General features: G+C 47.7%; 1 protein-coding gene across 6 annotated transcripts in view; it reads right to left on the bottom strand.

The window, feature by feature from the left end:
• cadps2 (Ca++-dependent secretion activator 2) overlaps positions 1–23,534 on the bottom strand; it is a 221,895-nt gene that overhangs the window by 79,358 nt on the left and 119,003 nt on the right. For all 6 annotated transcript variants that reach the window (XM_041849500.2, XM_041849501.2, XM_041849504.2 and 3 more), the window contains exons 9-12: positions 9,750–9,816; positions 9,039–9,147; positions 8,465–8,674; positions 4,017–4,153 (exon numbers count right to left, since the gene is read on the bottom strand). In XM_041849500.2, the coding sequence (XP_041705434.2) occupies positions 4,017–4,153; positions 8,465–8,674; positions 9,039–9,147; positions 9,750–9,816 (523 nt within the window). The remainder of the gene's footprint in view (positions 1–4,016; positions 4,154–8,464; positions 8,675–9,038; positions 9,148–9,749; positions 9,817–23,534) is intronic.

Here is a 23,534-nt window from a genome sequence, read left to right as displayed (position 1 = left end):
CTCTCTCTCTCGTTCGTTCTCCCCCTCTCTCTCGTTCGTTCGTCCCCCCGCTCTCTCGTTCGTTCGTTCGTCCCCCCTCCTCTCTCTCGTTCGTCCCCCCTCCTCTCTCTCGTTCGTTTCGTCCCCCTCCTCTCTCTCGTTCGTTCGTCCCCCCCTCCTCTCTCTCGTTCGTTCGTCCCCCCACCTCTCTCTCGTTCGTTTCGTCCCCCCCCTCCTCTCTCGTTCGTTCATCCCCCCTCTCTCTCGTTCGTTCATCCCCCCCCCTCTCTCTCTCGTTCATCCCCCCCCTCTCTCTCTCTTGTTCATCCCCCCCTCTCTCTCTCTCGTTCGTTCACCTCTCTCGTTCGTTCGTGCCCCCCTCTCTCGTTCATTCATCCCCCTCTCTCTCATTCGTTCACCCCCCTCCTCTCTCTCGTTCGTTCATCCCCCCCTCCTCTCTCTCGTTTGTTCGTCCCCCCCTCCTCTCTTTCGTTCGTTCGTCCCCCCTCTCTTTCGTTCGTCCCCGCTCTCTCTCTCTCATTCACCCGCCCTCTCGTTCGTCCCCCCCTCTCTCTCTCGTTCGTCCCCCCCTCTCTCTCTCGTTCGTCTCCCCCTCTCTCTCTCGTTCGTTCGTCCCCCCTCCTCTCTCTCGTTCGTCCCCCTCCTCTCTCTCGTTCGTCCCCCTCCTCCTCTCTCGTTGTTCGTCCCCTCCTCTCTCTCGTTCGTTCGTCCCCCTCCTCTCTCGTTCGTTAGTCCCCCCTCTCTCTCTCTCGTTCACCCCCTCTCTCTCTCGTTCGTCCCCCTCTCTCTCGTTCGTTCGTCCCCCCCTCTCTCTCTCGTTCGTTCGTCCCCCCCACTCTCTACGGATCATTCGTTCGTCCCCCCCCACTCTCTACGGATCGTTCGTTCGCGCTCTCTCTACGGATCGTTCGTTCGGGCTCTCTCTCTCTCTCTACGGATCGTTCGTTCGGGCTCTCTCTCTCTCTACGAATCGTTCGTTCGCTCTCTCTCTACGAATCGTTCTTTCGCTCTCTCCCTCTACGAATCGTTCGTTCGCTCTCTCCCTCTACGAATCGTTCGCTCTCTCCCTCTGAATCGTTCGCTCTCTCCCTCTGAATCGTTCGCTCTCTCCCTCTGAATCGTTCGCTCTCTCCCTCTGAATCGTTCGCTCTCTCCCTCTGAATCGTTCGCTCTCTCCCTCTGAATCGTTCGCTCTCTCCCTCTGAATCGTTCGCTCTCTCCCTCTGAATCGTTCGCTCTCTCCCTCTGAATCGTTCGCTCGCTCTTGGAATATCTCTCTCCTCTCCTCTCTCTCGCTTCTCCTCTCTCTCGCTCCTCCTCTCTCTCGCTCCTCCTCTCTCTCGCTCCTCCTCTCTCTCGCTCATCCTCTCTCTCGCTCATCCTCTCTCTCGCTCCTCCTCCTCTCGCTCTCTCCTTCCTCTATATTAATATCATAATACAAAAGAATACAGCCGAGCGCCCTGCCGCCTGGCAGCATGTGACAAGATGTTCCACTGTGACAAACAGATGGCCCACTCACGCCTTGGTGCTGACCGCTTAATTGGCTATTAACGGGCCGACTGCCTTGTTAGCGCTCTCTCTAACGAACATGGTTGCTGTAGGCTAAGTGACAGGGGCTCTTCTAGGCCTGGCCTAGGTCAACGCTGTGCCAAAGCTTGCAAAATGGAACGTGCTAAAATTAAAGTTGTCGTATCACTTTTTGAAAAACCTGCTGAACTTTAGCCTGCTGTGTGAAATTTGGCTAAACAAATAGGAAGGAGGGAGATTTTAAAATGGTTAGCTTTTTATTTGCTTTCGATTAGAACAACCATGTACACCAGTGGTCACTAACCTTTTCTGAGTCAAGATCACTTTGAGTCAAAATGCAAGCCGAGATCTACCGCTCAACTCTTTTTCAAACATGACTTAAAAAACATGATGATAGCCTGCATCTGATGGTCAGTCTGAGGGGAGGGAGAGAGCAGCGGTGAGGCTGACTGATAGCCTGCATCTGATGGTCAGTCTGAGGGGAGGGAGAGAGCAGCGGTGAGGCTGACTGATAGCCTGCATCTGATGGTCAGTCTGAGGGGAGGGAGAGAGCAGCGGTGAGGCTGACTGATAGCCTGCATCTGATGGTCAGTCTGAGGGGAGGGAGAGAGCAGCGGTGAGGCTACCTCTCACCCGACTCACTATCCCTCCGCTCTCTCCTTCCTCCGCTGAGAAAATGAATATTTCTGCCTTATGCACCAATTCATGTTGTAACTCCTATGACCAGGGAAAGTGAAATATTCCTAAATATTAAAAAAGATAATCCGCTAATAATAAAAACAACACAAGCTATTGGAACACTTTGCTATACTCATTCATTGCAGCTGTAGTGATGGTTGTAGCGTGAGTGGAAGTAGTATCAACTTTGCTGTGCGTTCAAGGCTTCTTTTTACAGTCTATGGCTCAAGGAATGTGCAGACACAGATCTGAGCTATCTGATTGGCCAGCGGTAGGCCTATGGGTGATCTTCATTTGCTCTCTGAGCCTGCCGGGTAGGCGGAGTTCTACCTTCAGACACATGAAATGGTTCAACATGGGAACACGTTGCCTTCCTGGTGCTAGGGCTGCTGAATCTAGTGCACCTACTGCCAACAGTGCAAAGCTAATAAATAAAATCAGAACACAAGGCTTGTTGGGTTTTTTACAGAAATGTTTGGTGATCGACTAGGAATGCCTTGGAGATCGACCAGTCGACCGACCGGTTGGTGACCACTGATGTGCACCATATCAACCAAGAGTCCATGATGTTCGTGTATTTGGCTTTGAAAAATAACAACTTGGGAAAAGGGAAATTATATTAATTTATACTAATGCAATTGCTCAGAGAAAAATATTTTGTTCATGATGCCGTTGACCTTAATAAGGGCCCCAGGACTAGTGGAAGCAAAATAGCCCCATAACAACAAAGATCCACCACCATATTTTACAGTAGTGTGTGCGTATACTCCAGGTTCTTGGGTATTGTCCAAGAATCGGATTGGTTTATCCGCTGTTGGATGACAACACATACCAGCCACTCTGTTTCACTGTATCAAAATCTCTGAAGCTGGAGACACTTATCTCCCTCACTATCTTTAAGCATCAGTTGTCAGAGCAGCTTACCGATCACTGTACCTGTACACAGCCCATCTGTAATTAGCCCACCCAACTACCTCATCCCCATGTTGTTATTTACATTGTTATTTATTTTGCTCATTTGCACCCCAGTATCTCTATTTGCACATCATCTTCTGCACATCTATCACTCCAGTGTTAATACTAAATTATAATTGTAATTATTTTGCACTATGGCCTATTTATTGCCTTATCTCCTTAACTTACTACATTTGCACACACTGTATATAGATTTTCTATTGTGTTATTGACTGTACGTTTTGTTTATTCCATATGTAATTCTGTGTTGTTGTTGTTTTTACCGCACTGCTTTGCTTTATCTTGGCCAGGTCGCAGTTGTAAATGAGAACTTGTTCTCAACTGGCTTACCTGGTTAAATAAAGGTGAAATAAAATAAAATGGCCAGGTCCTCCCCCCCCCCATCCCCCCTCTACCCATTCTCTGTGGCCCCCTCTCCACTAAATAGGCCCAGCAGTTGTCCGTGAGGGTCATGTTTTTATTTGGGAAGTATTGATTAGCACCGTTTATCCCCCCTCGTTGAGTGTGAGAGTTCCCAAACCCCCAAGGCATGACTCTCTTGCTGCACGCAGAGTCCTAAAGATGGGCCTAACAGAGGCTTTCTCTCCCACTCTCTCTCTCCCCCTCCAAAATTGGAAGCCTGTCTCCTTTATGCGCTTGCATGGACTACAATATTTTTTTCAGAAATGTCTGGCATATAAATAAACCTTCAATAATTATCTCACTCACTCACTCACTCACTCACTCACTCACTCACTCACTCACTCAGTCACTCACTCACTCAGTCACTCACTCAGTCACTCACTCAGTCACTCACTCAGTCACTCACTCAGTCACTCACTCAGTCACTCACTCACCAGGCAGGAGAAGGAGTCATTCATCCGGTGCTGTAGGGTCCGTTTCTGCAGCATGGGGAACAAGGTGGCGTGGTCAAAACGACAGGGCACCGCAGAGATCAGATCCTCTACCCCCTGCCTCTGAGAGCGATCCAGACCTGAGAGAGAGAGAGGAAGGAAACGCAGACAGTGTGAGGGTGAGAGAGAGACCGAATGAGTCTGACAGGTATAAAGAAACAGTTGACCAAAAAAATCCATTAAGTCTTGCATCTCCGTCAATAAAAAAGATATAGTTTTACTGAACAATGGAGTGCATCTTTGCAATACCTGGTAGCACAGAGTGACAGACTCCTCCCGTTCAAATCAAATCACAACATACAGACTGATGTGAAAGTCAGGTAGACAGAATGATGGAACATAATTCACGCCTTTGAGTACAACCCTGAAACGGAAGTGTAAAAAGAGGAGGGAATTCTTATTTGACTGGATTGGCATCGTCAGTTTTCACTGCTTTGGTTATTAGTTCCCACCTCCATTGGCGTGAGATACTCTGTGAAATCCAGTTTCCAAATTTCAACTGTAAATATGAGAAACTGACAGAAACACCCGCAGCATGCGAGGGTATGTGAGGAAAAACAGTGACACAAACAGAAGCATGTAACGCGTCTCATCACGACACTTTGACATTGTTAGTCTTTGTAAAGCACCACTTGAACAAAGGTAAGTCATTTGGTCAGTGGTGGATAAGCGTTGACCAATGACTGCTCCCATATAGAGCCTGTGTAGAGTATGTGTTGTGTCCTACATGTCGTTGTCCTTCTCTAAGCCTGGATATTTTCTAAGTCACACAAAGAGCCAGAGAATGGACAGGAAAGGGAGAGATCATCGTTTGAGCAGGAAATAACAGAACAACGCACATATCATCCACAAACAGCTAGATACAAGGAGGCCAGGAGGCCAGGTCAGAAAAAGAAAGGAGAAAGGGAGATGGTCAAAGAGATAAAGAGAAGAGGAGGGTAGAGACACAACAGCCCTGTGTGTGTCCAGGTTCACTTCCAGTCCTTTCAGACTCGTCCCAGTTAATGGCCGGTGTTGAGCAGAATGAAAAGCCTAACACTCTCTCTTTTCCCGTATTGTAGAAATACATTTGGGACAGACTTTTCTTCACATGACACACGGCCCCACAAAAGACCAAGGCTGTAGAAAAAGAATCTATCCCCCCCACGCCTCCGATGCCCGCGGCTTCACACCCGAGACGAGCATTAGTGATTGCTTTTTATTAACACTGCCATTTCTGTCTTGACCACCACTCTTGTATGGACAGAGAAAAGCCCAGTGCTTTGGCCGCAAGCACCCTCTCAGACGTTTGTGTTTACCCTCTTCTTCCCTTGTTGCTTTTGTCCAAAAAGGCAGCAGAAGTGCAATCCCCACAATCAACTCGGAATCGACGCTCTCTCTTTTCTTTCACCTCGCTGTTTCTTTACTCCTGCCCTTTGGCCTCCTTCTTCTTTAATTCCGATGTAGGTCATTTTACATTCGTTACCCCAAATGCGGGGCGTCCTTAATGTAATTTGGAGAAAGGGAGGAACGAGACGATTCTAAAGAAAACGAGACAAAGGGATATAGATTAAAGATGATGATGAGACGGGGAGGGAGAGACAGTATTGATTGAGGGGCAGCAGGAGGAGGCGTGATGTTAACATATCCAGTCACTAGGAGAAATCCTATTGATCCATGTCATCTTTAACTTCCAGCTATTATCTGTACATGAGGGGAGGGGGGGTGTTAGAGTGTCTGTCTGTCTCTCTCTGTGTGTCTGTAGCTAGACAGGGGGTGTTGAGAGTTGGGTCAGTTATTAGGATGTGTGTATTATGTGTGTGTGTGTGTGTGTGTGTATGGCGTGTATGGGGGGGGTTGGGGATGGGGTATGTTGGTGTGTGTGTTGAGTGTATGCGGCTAGACCAGTTGAAGGGGGGACGTACTTTGTTGTGTGTGTTACAAAGCACAACCGTTGTGTCTCTCTGGAGTTATTGAATCGTAGCTGAAGGAGTACATCCCTTATGCCTGGTGTGAGACTAGGGAAGAGGATATGGATACGGGGAGAGCTTGATGTGGGACTAGGAAAGAGGATATGGATACGGGGAGAGCTTGATGTGGGACTAGGAAAGAGGATATGGATACGGGGAGAGGTTGGTGTGGGACTAGGAAAGAGGATATGGATAGAGGGGAACAGCTTGGTGTGAGACTAGGGAAGAGGATATGGATATGGGGAGAGCTTGGTGTGGGACTAGGGAAGAGGATATGTATACAGGGGAGAGCTTGGTGTGGGACTAGGGAAGAGGATATGGATATGGGGAGAGCTTGGTGTGGGACTAGGGAAGAGGATATGTATACAGGGGAGAGCTTGGTGTGGGACTAGGGAAGAGGATATGGATACAGGGGAACAGCTTGGTGTGAGACTAGGGAAGAGGATATGTATACAGGGTAGAGCTTGATGTGGGACTAGGGAAGAGGATATGGATACAGGTGAGAGCTTGGTGTGGGACTAGGGAAGAGGATATGGATATGGGGAGAGGTGCATGGGGGAGAGCTTGGTGCTCAATCTCTTCATATCCCTCTATTTTAAGCCCCATCAGCGTTGTCACAGCAGCAGTCACATCCATGTGGCATGTGCCCCGGTGAGGAGGCAGATCCCATGATGACAGGTTATCGACGCGGGCGGAGAGAGACACCGAGCGCTAACGTCTCAGGTACACCAGGCGGAGCGATTTGACTCGTTTGAGCGAGCCGGGCATGGGCGCTGAGGGGAGAGACAGATGCGGACGGACAGGGTATCAGAGTATCAGCATCGCTCCCGCCACACACACGCACTCATGCATGCACAGACAAACACACACACCTTACGTAGAAATCTCCTCAGAGGTCCCAGCTGTCCTAATAGTTGTGGCTGTCATTTAAAATATGAGAGAGGCTTTAAACTACCAGACAGGTTGGATGTCAGTCCTAAACGTCAAACACCTGCTTTTCAAAACACAAACTGACAAGAACATTGACAGAGATCAACCTGATGAAAGTGATGGCTGTGTCACATCTCAGCAAAGCATGAAGGGAAAAGATTTGCGAGTCAGGACCAGCTTTCTCTAATAAGTTTACAATCCATTATTCGAAATGACATTCCGTTAAAATGTCCTTCCTGCATACAACAAAAGGGGTTTTAAAGAGGTAGATTACCCCAGAAACAGTCTCTATATGTAATTGTATACCATCTATATGGTCAGAAAATAATTACCTGAATAAATGTACAGCATGGCCTTTTTATTACGTATACATATCTACCGATAACATCTCCACACAACATTCATACCTGGTCAACAACGTCTGACTATACATACTAAAATGGTGTTGTGTCACGCAAACAACGAGTGATTGCTTGAAGGCTGGCGAACCAAAAACATGTTAACTACAGCCTGTGTCTTAGACTGTTCAATTACTGAAACCAATGCTCAAATGCAGCCTTTGAAGGCAATGCAATGATATTGTTACAGCAACGTGGCATTCTCTAATGGGCTCAAATCTTCTTGAGAATAACACAGAATTTCAACAAACACCCACATAGCAAACAACCCATGCTGTGTGTGTGTGTGTCTGATAGGAAGAGTGCAATAGATGACTAGGAAGACTATAGTGTGGGTTGGTATACAGTGTACTCCAGTTTCCATAGCATAATGCTAACAGGAACATCATCACTTTTCCCTATAAACCACACTATCTGTTCCAGTACAATGACAATGTAGGACTCCTACAGGGTAAAAATACACACCAAACTGCCCTAATATATAGTTAATATGCTACAATACCACTCTACCACCTCACACAATCACAAATGTACATAAACCTCACAAACGTCTCTGCATTTTAATGATCAAAAGGATTCTGGCACACAGAAACACACACCTCTATTTGGGCTGATGGCAGAAAACTGTATGTTGCCACACACTCGATGGCCCGACAAGCACATGCTAATGTAATAAATTAGCCCCCGGCTGGTGTGTGTGTTGCAGCGGTATCTCAGTCGATTAATGTCCTATCTCTGGCTACAGCACTGAACACTTCACCTTGTCATATACCCTCATCTCCTCTCCAGTCAAGTGAGTAGGTTGGACATTCATCTGTTTGAATTTGTTCAAATCACTCATTACCTTTATTCATTTTCTTTCTGTCAACAATTTAAGTAAGAGAAGAAATGTTTCAAACAACCCTAATCTTACTGTGGTGATGCAGATGCACAAGGTGAGTGCACAACGCCAACGTCTCAGTTGGCTTCATACAGTTGTGGGTTTCATTCCCACAAGACCATATTAATATGGGTTAATTGTAAGACCATTGGGGAAAAACCTTCAGCCAAATGACCATTTATATGATCTTATTTTTCTAGAATAAAGGAATAAATTCTGTTGAAGTGAACCTACTGAGAAGTGAGATTGGTGCGTCTGGCTGGGAGTTCCCTCCTCTGCAGTTTTGTTTCTGGATCTGGGTGGGTGGAACTGGTTTGTATGACTGGCCCGTGGCGCGGTACACGGCCTGAACCCACAGCACCCGGTCCTGCTCGTCATCACTGGCAAACACGACCAGGTTACCCTCCTTGACCGTGCTGAAGAAGACTCGACCGCCCTGGAGACCTGAAAGAGAGAGAGAGAGAGAGAGAGCGAGAGAAATAAAGAGGAGAGAGCGAGAGAGAGAGAGACAGACAGACAGAGAGAGATTGAGACAACGTAAGTAATTTAACTTGCCATTTCAATAAAGTATACTGAATTGTATTGAAAGAGGTATGTGGGGAGATGGAAATAACATAAGAGACAAGATGGATGTATGTGTGTATGTTTGTGTGTATGCGTGTATGTTTGTGTATGTGTGTATGTGTGTGTTTGTGTATGTGTGTATGTGTGTGTGTGTGTGTGTGTGTGTGTGTGTGTGTGTGTGTGTGTGTGTGTGTGTGTGTGTGTGTGTGTGTGTGTGTGTGTGTGTTCGTGAGTGCGTGTGTACCAGGCTGGGGGTCGGAGTAGTCCACAGTGTAGCCCTCTAGCTGCATCAGTTCATGGGGCTCAGACTTCTTCTCTCTGTAGCTGCACATTGCAAAGGTGTATTGGCTGACCTGCAATGGTTAACAAGAGTTCACACACTCTGTATAAAATGGCATTATAATTATAATTATTTTTAATACTACGCTATGTTTTTTAACATTTGGGAATCAGGTGAGATAGTTAAAGAGGTTGTAATGTCCGAAAGATATCCTTGCATTTCATTCCACAACAGTTTTTGGTCTCCCTTTTATAGATTGCTGCCTAATTATGTCAAATGGTCAATATGTGTTGCTTCATGATTTCAAACAGAAACGTTATTTTGTCTGTCAATTAAAGCTACAACAACATGCAGCAATAGCAAAAACAGAACAGATTTAAGTCCCATAATAGCTTAGCACCAACGGTTCATTTCCTTTAGAATAAATGTCAGCTTTAAGACCAGACTGAAAGCATGAGAATGGAATGCAAAAGTTTTATGAAAAGATTAATCATCAAGGTATGTGTTCAGAAAATACCCTTTTAACTGAAAAATTAAGCATTACCAAAAAAATGCAATTAAAGCCCACTAGAAGAAAACATGCATTTACTTAGAAGCTATACATTTGGCAAGTAGACTTTATATGTTATTCTTCTTTATAGAACAAGTGTCAATGAATCATGACATTTAACATACCTGGACAAGAACGAAATATCTTCTTTTCCAACGTTTCCAAACTCTCTGTCCCAAAGCGTAAAGGTACCTAAAAATATTGAAATGTTAAGAATTTTAACTTAAACATCTAATGTTAACAGTGTTTTATTAAAGTTCTAAATCAAATTAAATTTACCAATGTTGGGATTATAGCCTAGATTTGACAAATCATAATACAAAGCAAATTCAATAAAAATTAAATTCCATATAAATTCAATTTAATATAAATGTCAAATAAAGAAAAACACAAGTTGCATCTAAAAATGACAAGATGTCTCGATTAATATGTGAATTTTAATACATTTAAACTAGGCATATTAAAACACTTAAATTAAGGAGATTACAAGGTGACCGATATAGGCTGTTTATAAAGACACAAATTAAGCAGCTCTTTTCCAAAAATATTTCTCAAGAATATAGACAACCATCATTCACTGAGAACATAATCGACGTGTTCTTATCGAAACTACATTATTATGAATATTGTGACAATATGGTATTTTATGACTGGCAAATACCAACTATGATAGGCCAAATTGTAGAAGCATTATCCAATTGATAATAATAGGCCATGACAAAACCAAGCAAATGTTTTCTCCGAGTCTCTTCCCCTTGGAAAACTTTAGCATGGTCAGAAAGCGAATGATGACTAAAATCTGGAAGCTCCATAATCAATCGCCTATTCACGGAACTCAAACAATGGGAAATAATGCACGTGGGATATGGGAGAGTGAAAGGAGGAAATCAATAGATTGTGAAGACAATTTGTAAGGGGTTGCCCTTTAAGAAAAGGCCTCCAGTCAAGGTTGGGAGCCGCCGTGAATGCGGGTCTGAAAATCTGGGGCATTCTCCGGGAGTTGGGTTAAGATGTGGAAGAAGTAATCATCCACTTGTGAAAATTATTTTCTGTTCGTTCTCAAACACCTTTCAGCCGCTCATGATACCGGGCCATTCGCGGCCCCAGATGTGCGGAACAATAAGCAGCCATAGGACACTTTTCAGTCCTTGGTACAATGCATGATGCTTATACACTTCCTATTGCCAAGTGTTTGTTTACATTAGTAGGCCCAGTCTATTCGAAATTAGAACGGCATTATCGTAAAATCAGGCAACGTTTAGGCCTACTTCAAAAAGTAGGCAATTTTTTTTATTAATCAAATTTGCTCAAGGTTTAGCCAAATGCAGCCAAGTTTAATTCAAAAGGCCTCGTCACAAAGTCACACAACGGAATGAAATTTGTTTGTAACTATATGAATTTCTAGTAAAGGTGAGGGGGAAACACACACACCGTGGAATTAATCTGTCACTCATCTGAGAAAAGCAAGCTCTTACCAGGGCAAATCCGAGCCATTGATTGAGATGGCTAGGGCAAACCAAATAAACGTGATAAACAGAATATCTTTTAAAAAATCACACTGTCAAAAGTGGTTTAAGTTTACACTAAAAGGTTATAATCAAACGTATAACAACACAACTTGTTAACGTTTTCCATCAAGAATGGTCAAAGATATCTCTGTTTTGAAGAAAATAAATTAAAGTGAGGAAATTAAAGTCAAAATGGTTAACATCTGATGCCAAACTACTCTTCTGGAAATCAAGCATTTTCTAGATTTGTCCTATATTAGTTCCCACCAATCTTCACAATTGTGTAAAATATTTAATATAGCTTTGTAACCCCTTACAGGGAAAATATGAATTATTTGAACTTACTTATTTATCAAAATAAAGTGTAGGCTAGTAAGTAAATAGGTATTGATAAAAACGAAAACAGAACAATAACCAAATAAATATGCTGCAACGTCTACCCTGCTACTTCAAGTATTGGACTAACAATGCCCCCGTGTGGACATTTGTTAGAACTACACCTAGTTGTTGGGAAGTACCATAGACATTTTACATTCTCAAGCTTTTTCAATGTCTATTTTTACAGTTTGTAACCCAACACAAACCCCTAAAATAGTGGTGTCTGTCCATGTTTGAGAGAGAGTGAGAGCGGTAGTTAAAAGGAGAGGGGGCATCTGAATATGGGGGACTGAGAAAAAGGGAGGGGTGGGAGAAGATGAGAGCAAGAGTCCTTAACGCTTTCTGACTTGGTGAATCAAAAGAGTGAGAGGATGAAAAGAGAGGGAGAGAGAGATGGGGAGAGAAGCGGGCAGGGAGGGAGGGAGGGAAGCGGGCGGGCAGGGAGGGAGAGAGAGAGAGAGATGGGGAGGGAAGCGGGCAGAGAGAGAGATGAGAGGGAGGCACACAGGGAGGGAGAGAGAGATGGGGAGGGAGAGAGAGAGAAAGAGATGGGGAGGGAGAGAGAGAGAAAGAGATGGGGAGGGAGAGAGGGATGGGAGGGAGAGAGAGAGAGCGAGATGGGGAAGAGAAGAGAGAGAGCGAGATGGGGAAGGAGAGAGAGAGAGAAAGAGATGGGGAAGGAGAGAGAGAAAGAGATGGGGAAGGAGAGAGAGAGAGAGATGGGAGGGAGGGAGAGAGAGAGATGGGGAGGGAGAGAGAGAGATGGGAGAGGGAGAGAGAGATATGGGGAGGGAGGGGGAGAGAGAGAGATGGGGAGGGAGGGAGAGAGAGATATGGAGGGAGGGAGAGAGAGATATGGAGGGAGGGAGAGAGAGATATGGAGGGAGGGAGAGAGAGATATGGAGGGAGGGAGAGAGAGATATGGAGGGAGGGAGAGAGAGATGGGGAGGTAGGGAGAGAGATATGGGGAGAGAGAGAGATATGGAGGGAGGGAGAGAGAGATGGGGAGGTAGGGAGAGAGATATGGGGAGAGAGAGAGATGGGGGAGGGAGAGAGAGATATGGGGAGGGAGAGAGAGATGGGGAGGGAGAGAGAGATGGGGAGGGAGGGAGAGAGAGATGGGGAGGGAGGGAGAGATGGGGAGGGAGGGAGGGAGAGATGGGGAGGGAGGGAGAGAGATGGGGAGGGAGAGAGAGAGATATGGGGAGGGAGAGAGAGATGGGGAGGGAGAGAGAGAGCGATGGGGAGGGATAGAGATGGGAGGAGAGAGAGATGGAGAGGGAGGGAGAGAGAGATATGGGGAGGGAGAGAGCGAGAGAGATGGGGAGGGAGAGAGCGAGAGAGATGGGGAGGGAGAGAGCGAGAGAGATGGGGGAGGGAGAGAGCGAGAGAGATGGGGAGGGAGAGAGCCAGAGAGAGAGATGGGGAGGGAGAGAGCCAGAGAGAGAGATGGGGAGGGAGAGAGCGAGAGAGAGAGATGGGGAGGGAGAGAGCGAGAGATGGGGAGGGAGGGAGAGAGAGAGAGATGGGGAGGGAGGGAGAGAGAGATGGGGAGGGAGGGAGAGAGAGATGGGGAGGGAGAGAGAGAGCGAGATGGGGAGGGAGAGAGAGAGCGAGATGGGGAGGGAGAGAGAGAGCGAGATGGGGAGGGAGAGAGAGAGCGAGATGGGGAGAGAGAGAGCGAGATGGGGAGGGAGAGAGAGAGCGAGATGGGGAGAGAGAGAGCGAGATGGGGAGGGAGAGAGCGAGATGGGGAGGGAGAGAGAGAGCGAGATGGGGAGGGAGAGAGAGAGCGAGATGGGGAGGGAGAGAGAGCGAGATGGGGAGGGAGAGAGAGAGCGAGATGGGGAGGGAGAGAGCGAGAGAGCGAGATGGGGAAGAGAAGAGAGAGAGCGAGATGGGGAAGGAGAGAGAGAGAGAAAGAGATGGGGAAGGAGAGAGAGAGAGAGATGGGAGGGAGGGAGAGAGAGAGATGGGGAGGGAGAGAGAGAGATGGGAGAGGGAGAGAGCGAGATGGGGAGGGAGAGAGAGAGCGAGATGGGGAGGGAGAGAGAGAGAAAGAGATGGGGAGGGAGAGAGGGATGGGAGGGAGAGAGAGAGAGCGAGATGGGGAAGAGAAGAGAGAGAGCGAGATGGGGGAAGGAGAGAGAGAGAGAAAGAGATGGGGAAGGAGAGAGAGAGAGAGATGGGAGGGAGGGAGAGAGAGAGATGGGGAGGGAGAGAGAGAGATGGGAGAGGGAGAGAGAGATATGGGGAGGGAGGGAGAGAGAGAGATGGGGAGGGAGGGAGAGAGAGATATGGAGGAGGGAGAGAGAGATATGGAGGGAGGGAGAGAGAGATATGGAGGGAGGGAGAGAGAGATATGGAGGGAGGGAGAGAGAGATGGGGAGGTAGGGAGAGAGATATGGGGAGAGAGAGAGATGGGGAGGGAGAGAGAGATATGGGGAGGGAGAGAGAGATGGGGAGGGAGAGAGAGATGGGGAGGGAGGGAGAGAGAGATGGGGAGGGAGGGAGAGATGGGGAGGGAGGGAGAGAGAGATGGGGGAGGGAGGGAGAGATGGGGAGGGAGGGAGGGAGAGATGGGGAGGGAGGGAGAGAGATGGGGAGGGAGAGAGAGAGATATGGGGAGGGGAGAGAGAGATGGGGAGGGAGAGAGAGAGCGATGGGGGAGGGATAGAGATGGGAGGAGAGAGAGATGGAGAGGGAGGGAGAGAGAGATATGGGGAGGGAGAGAGCGAGAGATATGGGGAGGGAGAGAGCGAGAGAGAGAGCGAGAGAGATGGGGAGGGAGAGAGCGAGAGAGATGGGGAGGGAGAGAGCGAGAGAGATGGGGAGGGAGAGAGCGAGAGAGAGGGGGAGGGAGAGAGCGAGAGAGATGGGGAGGGAGAGATGGGGAGGGAGAGAGCGAGAGAGATGGGAAGGGAGAGAGCGAGAGAGATGGGAAGGGAGAGAGCGAGAGAGATGGGAAGGGAGAGAGCGAGAGAGATGGGAAGGGAGAGAGAGAGAGATGGGGAGGAAGAGAGAGAAAGAGATGGGGGAGGGAGAGAGAGAGGGATGGGGGAGGGAGAGAGAGAGAGAAAGAGATGGGGAGGGATAGATATGGGGAGGAGAAAGAGATGGAGAGGGAGATAGAGAGATATATGGGGGGAGACAGAGTGATATATGGGGAGGGAGAGGGAGAGATGGGGAGGGATAGAGATGGGGAGGAGAGAGAGATGGAGAGGGAGGGAGAGAGAGATGGGGAGGGAGAGAGAGAGATATGGGGAGGGAGAGAGCGAGATATGGGGAGGGAGAGAGCGAGAGAGATGGGGAGGGAGAGAGCGAGAGAGATGGGGAGGGAGAGAGCGAGAGAGATGGGGAGGGAGAGAGCGAGAGAGATGGGGAGGGAGAGAGCGAGAGAGATGGGGAGGGAGAGAGCGAGAGAGATGGGAGGGAGAGAGCGAGAGAGATGGGGAGGGAGAGAGCCAGAGAGAGAGATGGGGAGGGAGAGAGCCAGAGAGAGAGATGGGGAGGGAGAGAGCGAGAGATGGGGAGGGAGAGAGCGAGAGAGAGAGATGGGGAGGGAGAGAGCGAGAGATGGGGAGGGAGGGAGAGAGAGATGGGGAGGGAGAGAGAGAGCGAGATGGGGAGGGAGAGAGAGCGAGATGGGGAGGGAGAGAGAGAGCGAGATGGGGAGGGAGAGAGAGAGCCAGATGGGGAGGGAGAGAGAGAGCGAGATGGGGAGAGAGAGAGCGAGATGGGGAGGGAGAGAGAGAGCGAGATGGGGAGAGAGAGAGCGAGATGGGGAGGGAGAGAGAGAGCGAGATGGGGAGGGAGAGAGAGAGCGAGATGGGGAGGGAGAGAGCGAGAGAGCGAGATGGGGAGGAGAGAGCGAGAGAGAGAGATGGGGAGGGAGAGAGCGAGAGAGATGGGGAGGGAGAGAGCGAGAGAGATGGGGAGGGAGAGAGAGATGGGGAGGGAGAGAGAGAGAAAGAGATGGGGAGGGAGAGAGAGAGATGGGGAGGGAGAGAGAGAGAAAGAGATGGGGAGGGAGAGAGAGAGAAAGAGATGGGGAGGGAGAGAGCGAGGGATGGGAGGGAGGGAGAGAGAGAGATGGGGAGGGAGAGCGAGATGGGAGGGAGGGAGAGAGAGAGATGGGGAGGGAGAGCGAGATGGGAGGGAGAGCAAGTGAGAGATGGGGAGGGAGAGAGAGCGCGTTGGGGAGGGAGAGAGAGCGCGATGGGGAGAGAGAGAGAGCGCGATGGGGAGGGAGAGAGAGCGCGATGGGGAGGGAGAGAGAGCGCGATGGGGAGGGAGAGAGCGAGAGAGATGTGAAGGGAGAGCGAGATGGGGAAGGAGAGAGAGAGAGAGCCAAATGTATGACCATATTAGAGACACATATTTCCCTCAGATTACAGCGATCCACAAAGAATTCGAAAACAAACCCACATTTGATAAACTCCCTTATCTACTAGGTGAAAAACCACAGTGTGCCATCACAGCTGCAAGATTTGTGACCTGTTGCCACAAGAAAAGGGCAACCAGTGAAGAACAAACACCATTGTAAATACAACCCATATTTATGTTTATTTATTTTCCCATTTGTACTTTAACTATTTGCACATTGTTACAACACTGTATATATACATAATATGACATTTAAAATGTCTTTATTCTTTTGAAACTTCTGAGTGTAATGTTTACTGTTAATATTTATTGTTTATTTCACTTTTGTTTACTATCTACTTCACTTGCTTTGGCAATGTTAACACACGTTTCCCATGCCAATAAAGCCCTTAAATTGAAATTGAATTGAGAGAGATGGGGAAGGAGAGAGAGAGAGAGAGCGAGATGGGGAAGGAGAGAGAGCGAGATGGGGAAGGAGAGAGAGCGAGATGGGGAAGGAGAGAGAGCGAGATGGGGAAGGAGAGAGAGCGAGATGGGGAAGGAGAGAGAGAGTGGAGAGAGAGATATGGGGAGGGAGAGCGAGAGATGGGGAGGGAGAGAGAGAGATGGGGAGGGAGAGAGAGATGGGGAGGGAGAGAGAGAGATGGGGAGGGAGAGAGAGAGAGATGGGGAGGGAGAGAGCGATGGGGGAGGGAGAGAGAGAGATGGGGAGGGAGGGAGAGAGATATGGGGAGGGAGGGAGAGAGATATGGGGAGGGAGGGAGAGAGATATGGGGAGGGAGAGAGAGATGGGGAGGAGAGAGAGATGGAGAGGGAGGGAGAGAGATATGGGGAGGGAGAGCGAGAGAGATATGGGGAGGGAGAGCGAGAGAGATGGGGAGGGAGAGCGAGAGAGATGGGGATGGAGAGAGAGAGAGATGGGGAGGGAGAGAGAGAGATGAGGAGGGAGAGAGATGGGGAGGGAGAGAGATGGGGATGGAGAGAGATGGGGATGGGGAGGGAGAGAGAGGGAGATGGGGAGGGAGAGAGAGAGAGCGAGATGGGAGGGAGAGAGAGCGAGATGGGGGAGGGAGAGAGAGAGCGAGATGGGGAGGGGAGAGAGAGAAGGGAGGTAGAGAGATGGGGAGGGAGAGAGAGATGGGGAGGGAGGGAGGGAGAGAGAGATATGGGGAGGGAGAGAGATATGGGGAGGGAGAGAGATATGGGGAGGGAGAGAGAGATATGGGGAGGGTTGAGATGGGGAGGAGAGAGATGGAGAGGGAGGGAGAGAGAAATATGGGGAGGGAGAGAGAGAGATGGGGAGACAGAGATATGGGGAGAAGAGAGAGATGGGGAGGGAGAGAGAGAGAGATGGGGAGGGAGAGAGAGATGGGAGGGAGAGCGAGAGATGGGGAAGGAGAGCGAGAGATGGGGAAGGAGAGCGAGAGATGGGGAGGGAGAGCGAGAGATGGGGAGGGAGGAGCGAGAGATGGGGAGGGAGAGCGAGAGATGGGGAGGGAGAGCGAGAGATGGGGAGGGAGAGCGAGAGATGGGAGGGAGAGCGAGAGATGGGGAGGGAGAGCGAGAGATGGGGAGGGAGAGCGAGAGAGATGGGGAGGGAGAGAGATGGGAGGGAGAGGGAAAGAGAGATGGGAGGGAGAGAGAGATGGGGAGGGAGAGAGAGATGGGAGGGAGAGAGATATGGGGAGGGAGAGAGAGATGGGGAGGGAGAGAGATATGGGGAGGGAGAGATATGGGGAGGGAGAGATATGGGGGAGGGAGAGAGATATGGGGAGGGAGAGAGATATGGGGAGGGAGATAGAGATGGGGAGGGAGAGAGAGATATGGGGAGGGAGAGAGAGAGATGGGGAGGGAGAGAGGGAGGGAGAGGGAGAGAGAGAGATGGGGACGGAGAGAGAGAGATGGGGACGGAGAGAGAGAGATGGGGAGGGAGAGAGGGAGAGAGAGAGAGATGGGGAGGGAGAGAGAGAGAGAGATGGGGAGGGAGAGAGAGAAATGAGAAAGAGAGGAAACAGTGGAGATTAGACAGAAATATTCAATTGAATTCAAAGTGCTTTATTGTCATGGGAAACATATGTTTACATTGCCAAAGCAAGTGAAATAGATCATAAACAAAAGTGAAATAAACAATCCAAAATGAACAGTAAACATTACACTCACAATTTGTAAGCCGCTCTGGATAAGAGCGTCTGCTAAATGACTTAACTGTTAAAAGTTTCAAAGGAATAGAGACATTTCAAATGTCATATTAAGGTTATGTACAGTGTTGTAATGATGTGCAAATAGTTAAAGTACAAAAGGGAAAATAAATAAACAAATATGGGTTGTATTTAAAATGGTGTTTGTTCTTCACTGGTTGCCCTTTTCTTGTGGCAACAGGTCACAAATCTTGCTGCTGTGATGGCACACTGTGGTATATCACCCAATAGATATGGGAGTTTTCAAATTCTTTGTGGGTCTGTGTAATCTGAGGGAAATGTGTCTCTAATATGGTCATACATTTGGTCAGGAGGTTAGGAAGTACAGCTCAGTTTCCACCTCATTTTGTGAGCACATAGCCTGTTTTCTCTTGAGAGCGGCCTCTCTCAATAGCAAGGCCATGCTCACTGAGTCTGTACATAGTCAAAGCTTTCCTTAATTTTGGGTCAGTCACAGTGGTCAGGTATTCTGCCACTGTGTACTCTCTGTTTAGGGCCAAATAGCATTCCAGTTTGCTTAGTTTTTTGGTAAATTCTTTCCAATGTGTCAAGTAATTCTTTTTTTGTTTTCTCATGATTTGGTTGGGTCTAAATGTGTTACTGTTGCTGTCCTGCGCCTCTGTGGGGTCTGTTTGTGTTTGTGAACAGAGCCCCAGAACCAGCTTGCTTAGGGGACTCTTCTCTATGTTCATCTCTCTGTAGGTGAGGCCTTTGTGATGGAATGTGTGGGCATCGCTTCCTTTTAGGTGGTTGTAGAATTTAACAGCTCTTTTCTGGATTTTGATAACTAGTGGGTATAGTACTAATTCTGCTCTGCGTGCATTGTTTTGGGTTTTGCATTGTACAGAAAGTATATCTGTACAATGTCTGACAATGTCTGACAGAATAAGTCTGACAGAATCTGTGCAGAAGGTCTAGGTGCTGCTGTAGGCCCTCCTTGGTTGAGGACAGAAGCACCAGATCATCTGCAAACAGACAATAAATCTCTCATCTCTCCCCCTGGTGGCAGATTGCAGTCTTTCAGTCTTCGGGACAACAGACAGAACCTACCCCGTGCCTTTTCTCTCTCTCTTGCTTAACTGCCTCCCTCCCTCCTCCCCTCTTTCTGGGGGGTTGGTGGTGGTGGCAGATTGCAGTCTTTGGGAGAGCTGAGACAGAGCTCCCTCTTCTCTTTGCCTCTTTGGCTCCCATCAACAGATGGCTGCTTTTAATGGGGAAGCGTTCAACCTGAAAATCCAACCTCTCCATCTCGCTGTCTGTCAGTCTGTCTCTCTTTCTCTATCTGCTTTTCTTCCTGGTCTCTCGCTCTCTCTCTCCCTTTTCCTGCTTTGCTCGCTTTCTTTCTTCCTTCCTAAAATGGACAGTCCTCAGGTGTCCCTAGTGTGTTGATGTGTGTATATGTGCAGGGGCGTACTGGCCATCTGGCATTTCAGGAAAATGCCACATGGCCTGGTCAATTTTTTGCCTAGTGGGCCTGTCTAACATTAGTTTTCAGAGCAAAATTATCTAAGAATGGGGACCGTAATATATATTTTTTGCAGTTGTGGGTGCCTCAAGGGAAAAAATGGGCCATTTACATGTGGACTATACATGCTTGGGAATGTGTTTTTAATTCATGTGTGTGTGTGTATGAGACCATGTCTGAATATTATTCTCCAAGTGCATGTCCATGAGTTTGATTATAATTGTGTTGCTGTGTACCGATGTCAGCTTGTGTGTGTGTGTATGTATATACTGAACAAAAATAAAAACGCAACATGTAAAGTGTTCGTCCCATGTTCCATGAGCTGAAATAAAAGATTGCAGAAATTTTCAATTTGCACAAAAAGCTTATTTCGATAAAATGTTATGCACAAATGTGTTTACATCTCTGTTAGTGAGCATTTCTCCTTTGACAAGATAATCCATCCACCTGACAGGTGTGGCATATCAAGAAGCTGATTAAACAGCATGATCATTATACAGGTGCACCTTGTGCTGGGGGCAATAGTCCACCCTAAAATGTGCAGTTTTGTCACACAACATAATGCCACAGATGTCTCAGGTTCTGAGGTAGCGTGCAATTGACATGCTGACTGCAGGAACGTCCACCAGAGCTGTTGCCAGAGAATGTAATGTTAATTTTTCTACCATAAGCCGTTTTAGAGAATTTGGCAGTACGTCCAACCGGCCTCAAAACCGCAGACCATGTGTAACCACGCCAGGCCAGGACCTCCACATCCGGCTTCTTCACCTGCGGGATCGTCTGAGACCAACCGAGTAGTATTTCTGTATAGCCCTTTTGTGGGGAAAAACGAATTCTGATTGGCTGGGCCTTGGCCCCCAGTGGGTGGGCCAGTCTCCCAAGGGGTGAGCCTATGCCCTCCCAGGCCCACCCATGGCTGCGCCCCTGCCCAGTCAAGTGAAATCCATAGATTAGGGCCTAAGTTATTCATTTCAATTGACTGATTTCCTTATATGAACTGTAACTCAGTAAAATCATTGAAATTGTTGCATGTTGCGTTTATATTTTTGTTCAGCGTATATACAGTGCATTAGGAAAGTATTCAGACCCCTTGACATTTTCCACATTTTGTTACATTACAGAACTATTCTAAAATGGATTAAATAAATACAAATCTTCATAAATCTACATACAATACCCCATAATGACAAAGTGAAAACAGGTTTTTAGAAATGTTTGCAAATGTATAAAAAATAGACATTGAAATACCTTATTTACATAAGTATTCAGACCCTTTGCTATGAGACTCGAAATTGAGCTCAGATGCATCCTGTTTCATTTACATTTACATTTTTTTGTTTTGTTTCCATTGATCAACCTTGAGATGTTTCTACAACTTGGAGTCCACCTGTGGTAAATTCAATTGATCGGACATGATTTGGAAAGGCACACACCTATCTATATAAGGAATTGTCTGTAGCGCTCCGAGGCAGGATTGTGTTGAGGCACAGATCTGGGGAAGGGTACCAAAACATTTCTGCAGCATTGAATGTCCCCAAGAACACAGTGGCCTCCATCATTCTTAAATGGAAGAGGATTGGAACCACCAAGACTCTTCCTGGAGCTGGCCGCCCGGCCAAACTGAGCAATCGGGGGAGAAGGGCCTTGGTCAGGGAGGTGACCAAGAACCCAATGGTCACTCTGACAGAGCTTCAGAGTTCCTCTGTGGAGATTGGAGAACCTTCCAGAAGGACAACCATCTCTGCAGCACTCCACCAATTAGGCCTTTATGGTAGAGTGGCCAGACAGAAGCCACTCCTCAGTAAAAGGCACATGACAGCCTGCTTGGAGTTTGCCAAAAGGCACCTAAAGGACGCAGACCATGAGAAACAAGATTATCTGGTTGAAGAAACCAAGATTGAACACTTTGGCCTGAATGCGAAGCGTCACTTCTGGAGGAAACCTGGCACCATCTCTACGGTGAAGCATGGTGATGGCAGCATCATGCTGTGGGGATGTTTTTCAGTGGCAGGGATTGGGAGACTAGTCAGGATCGAGGGAAAGATTAACAGAGCAAAGTACAGAGAGATCCTTGATGAAAACCTGCTCCAGAGCGCTCAGGACCTCAGACTGGGCCAAAGGTTCACCTTCCACCAAGACAATGCAGGAGTGGCTTCTGGAAAAGTCTCTGAATGTCCTTGAGTGGCCCAGCCAGAGCTCGGACTTGAACCCGATCTAACATCTCTGGAGAGACATGAAAATAGCTGTGCAGCGATGCTCCCCATCCAACCTGACAGACCTTGAGAGGATCTGCAGAGAAGAATGGGAGAAACGCCCCAAATACAGGTGTGCCAAGCTTGTAGCGTCATAACCAATAAGACTTGAGGCTGTAATCGCTGCCAAAGGTGCTGTAATCGCTGACAAAGGTGCTTCAACAAAGTACTGAGTAAAGAGTCTGAATACTTATGTAAATGTGTTATTTCCATTTTTTTTTTTTTTTATAAATTAGCAAAAATTTATAAAAACCTGTTTATACTTTGTCATTATGGGGTATTGTGTGTGGATTGAGGAGGGGGATTAAAAAAAAAAAATTTTAAAATAAGTCTGTAACGTAACAAAATGTGGAAAAGGTCAAGGGGTCTGAAAACTTTCCGAATGCACTGTATATACCCTAGTGTCCTCCTTGGCACTCAAAGGGTCAGCTGAGATGGTATTAAACTTCTGAAGAGACACTAGCCAATTAGGGGGAGCCACTTAACATCCCACAGGCAGACAGACAGACACATACACACACGCCTGCACACACAGGCACGTCCGCACATGCGAACACACACACACACACTTCCTTTATACAAAATGTTATGTCCGCTTATTGACAGACAGCAGTTGTCCATGCCTCTGCTTTTCTAACCTTAGCTCATCATCTTTCTCTCAGTTTCCTTCTCTCCATCTCCTCTATTAGTCACCACTAGGGGGCGCTGCTATCCTTTCTTTGCCTCATGTTCTTATGACAGTTTCTATTACAGCCTAACCCTTTATGGAGGGCCATCGAGGGCCTAGTGTCTGCTGGTTTTTGGTTTTTCTTACTAATCAGTGACCTTAATTCATCAATCAAGCACAAGGGAGGAGTGAAAACCCGCAGACCCTCGGCCCCCTGTGGAATGAGTTTGACACGTGCATTAGTCACTTTGTTGTTTTGCATCAGATCTTATGATGCAATGGGAGAAAAACATACATATCCCATACAAAACATATCCTAGTAAACTCTAGGCCAGGGATCATCAACTAGATGGATGGTCAGGGGGCCGGAACATAATTAGAAATATACTGAACAAAAATATAAACGCAACATGCAACAATTTCAAATATTTTACTGAGTTACAGTTCAAATAAGGAAATCAGTAAATTAAAATAAATTCATTAGGCCCCAATCTATGGATTTCACATGACTGGGCAGGAGTGCAGCCATGACTGGGGAGCCAAGCCCAGCCAATCAGAATGAGTTTTTCCCTGACAAAAGGGCTTTATTACCGACAGAAATACTCCCCCACCTCCCCTCAGACGATCCCGCAGGTGAAGAGGCCGGATGTGGAAGTCCTGGGCTGGCGTGGTTACACGTGGTCTGCGGCTGTGAGGCCGATTGGACGTACTGCCAAATTCTCTAAAACAACGTTGGAGGCAGTTTATGGTAGAGAAATGAACATTCAATGTAATTTGTAGACTGTAAATTCACTGCAAGAAGCCCAAACAAATATATTTGACTAAAACAATCATTTCAAACCTTTGTGGTATCCCAGGAGGTCTACCCCGGGGGTTGGTGATAGAGGGGAGGTACGTGCCGTGACGTTGGCTCCCTCTGCTGGGAGTACATGGGCTGGGCACCCCGACGCTGATGGACCCAAGTAGATGTAATTAGGGGAGAGTGCCCACCAGCGGTGCAGGCCACATAAAGGAAGCACCGTGGCACACCGCGAGGAAGACAGAGAGAGAGGCAAG

This window comes from Coregonus clupeaformis, chromosome 26 (genome assembly GCF_020615455.1).
Source record: "Coregonus clupeaformis isolate EN_2021a chromosome 26, ASM2061545v1, whole genome shotgun sequence".
Taxonomy (NCBI): domain Eukaryota; kingdom Metazoa; phylum Chordata; class Actinopteri; order Salmoniformes; family Salmonidae; genus Coregonus; species Coregonus clupeaformis.
The sequence above is the reverse complement of the archived record's forward strand: the minus strand, read 5'-3'. Positions and strand labels throughout refer to the sequence as shown.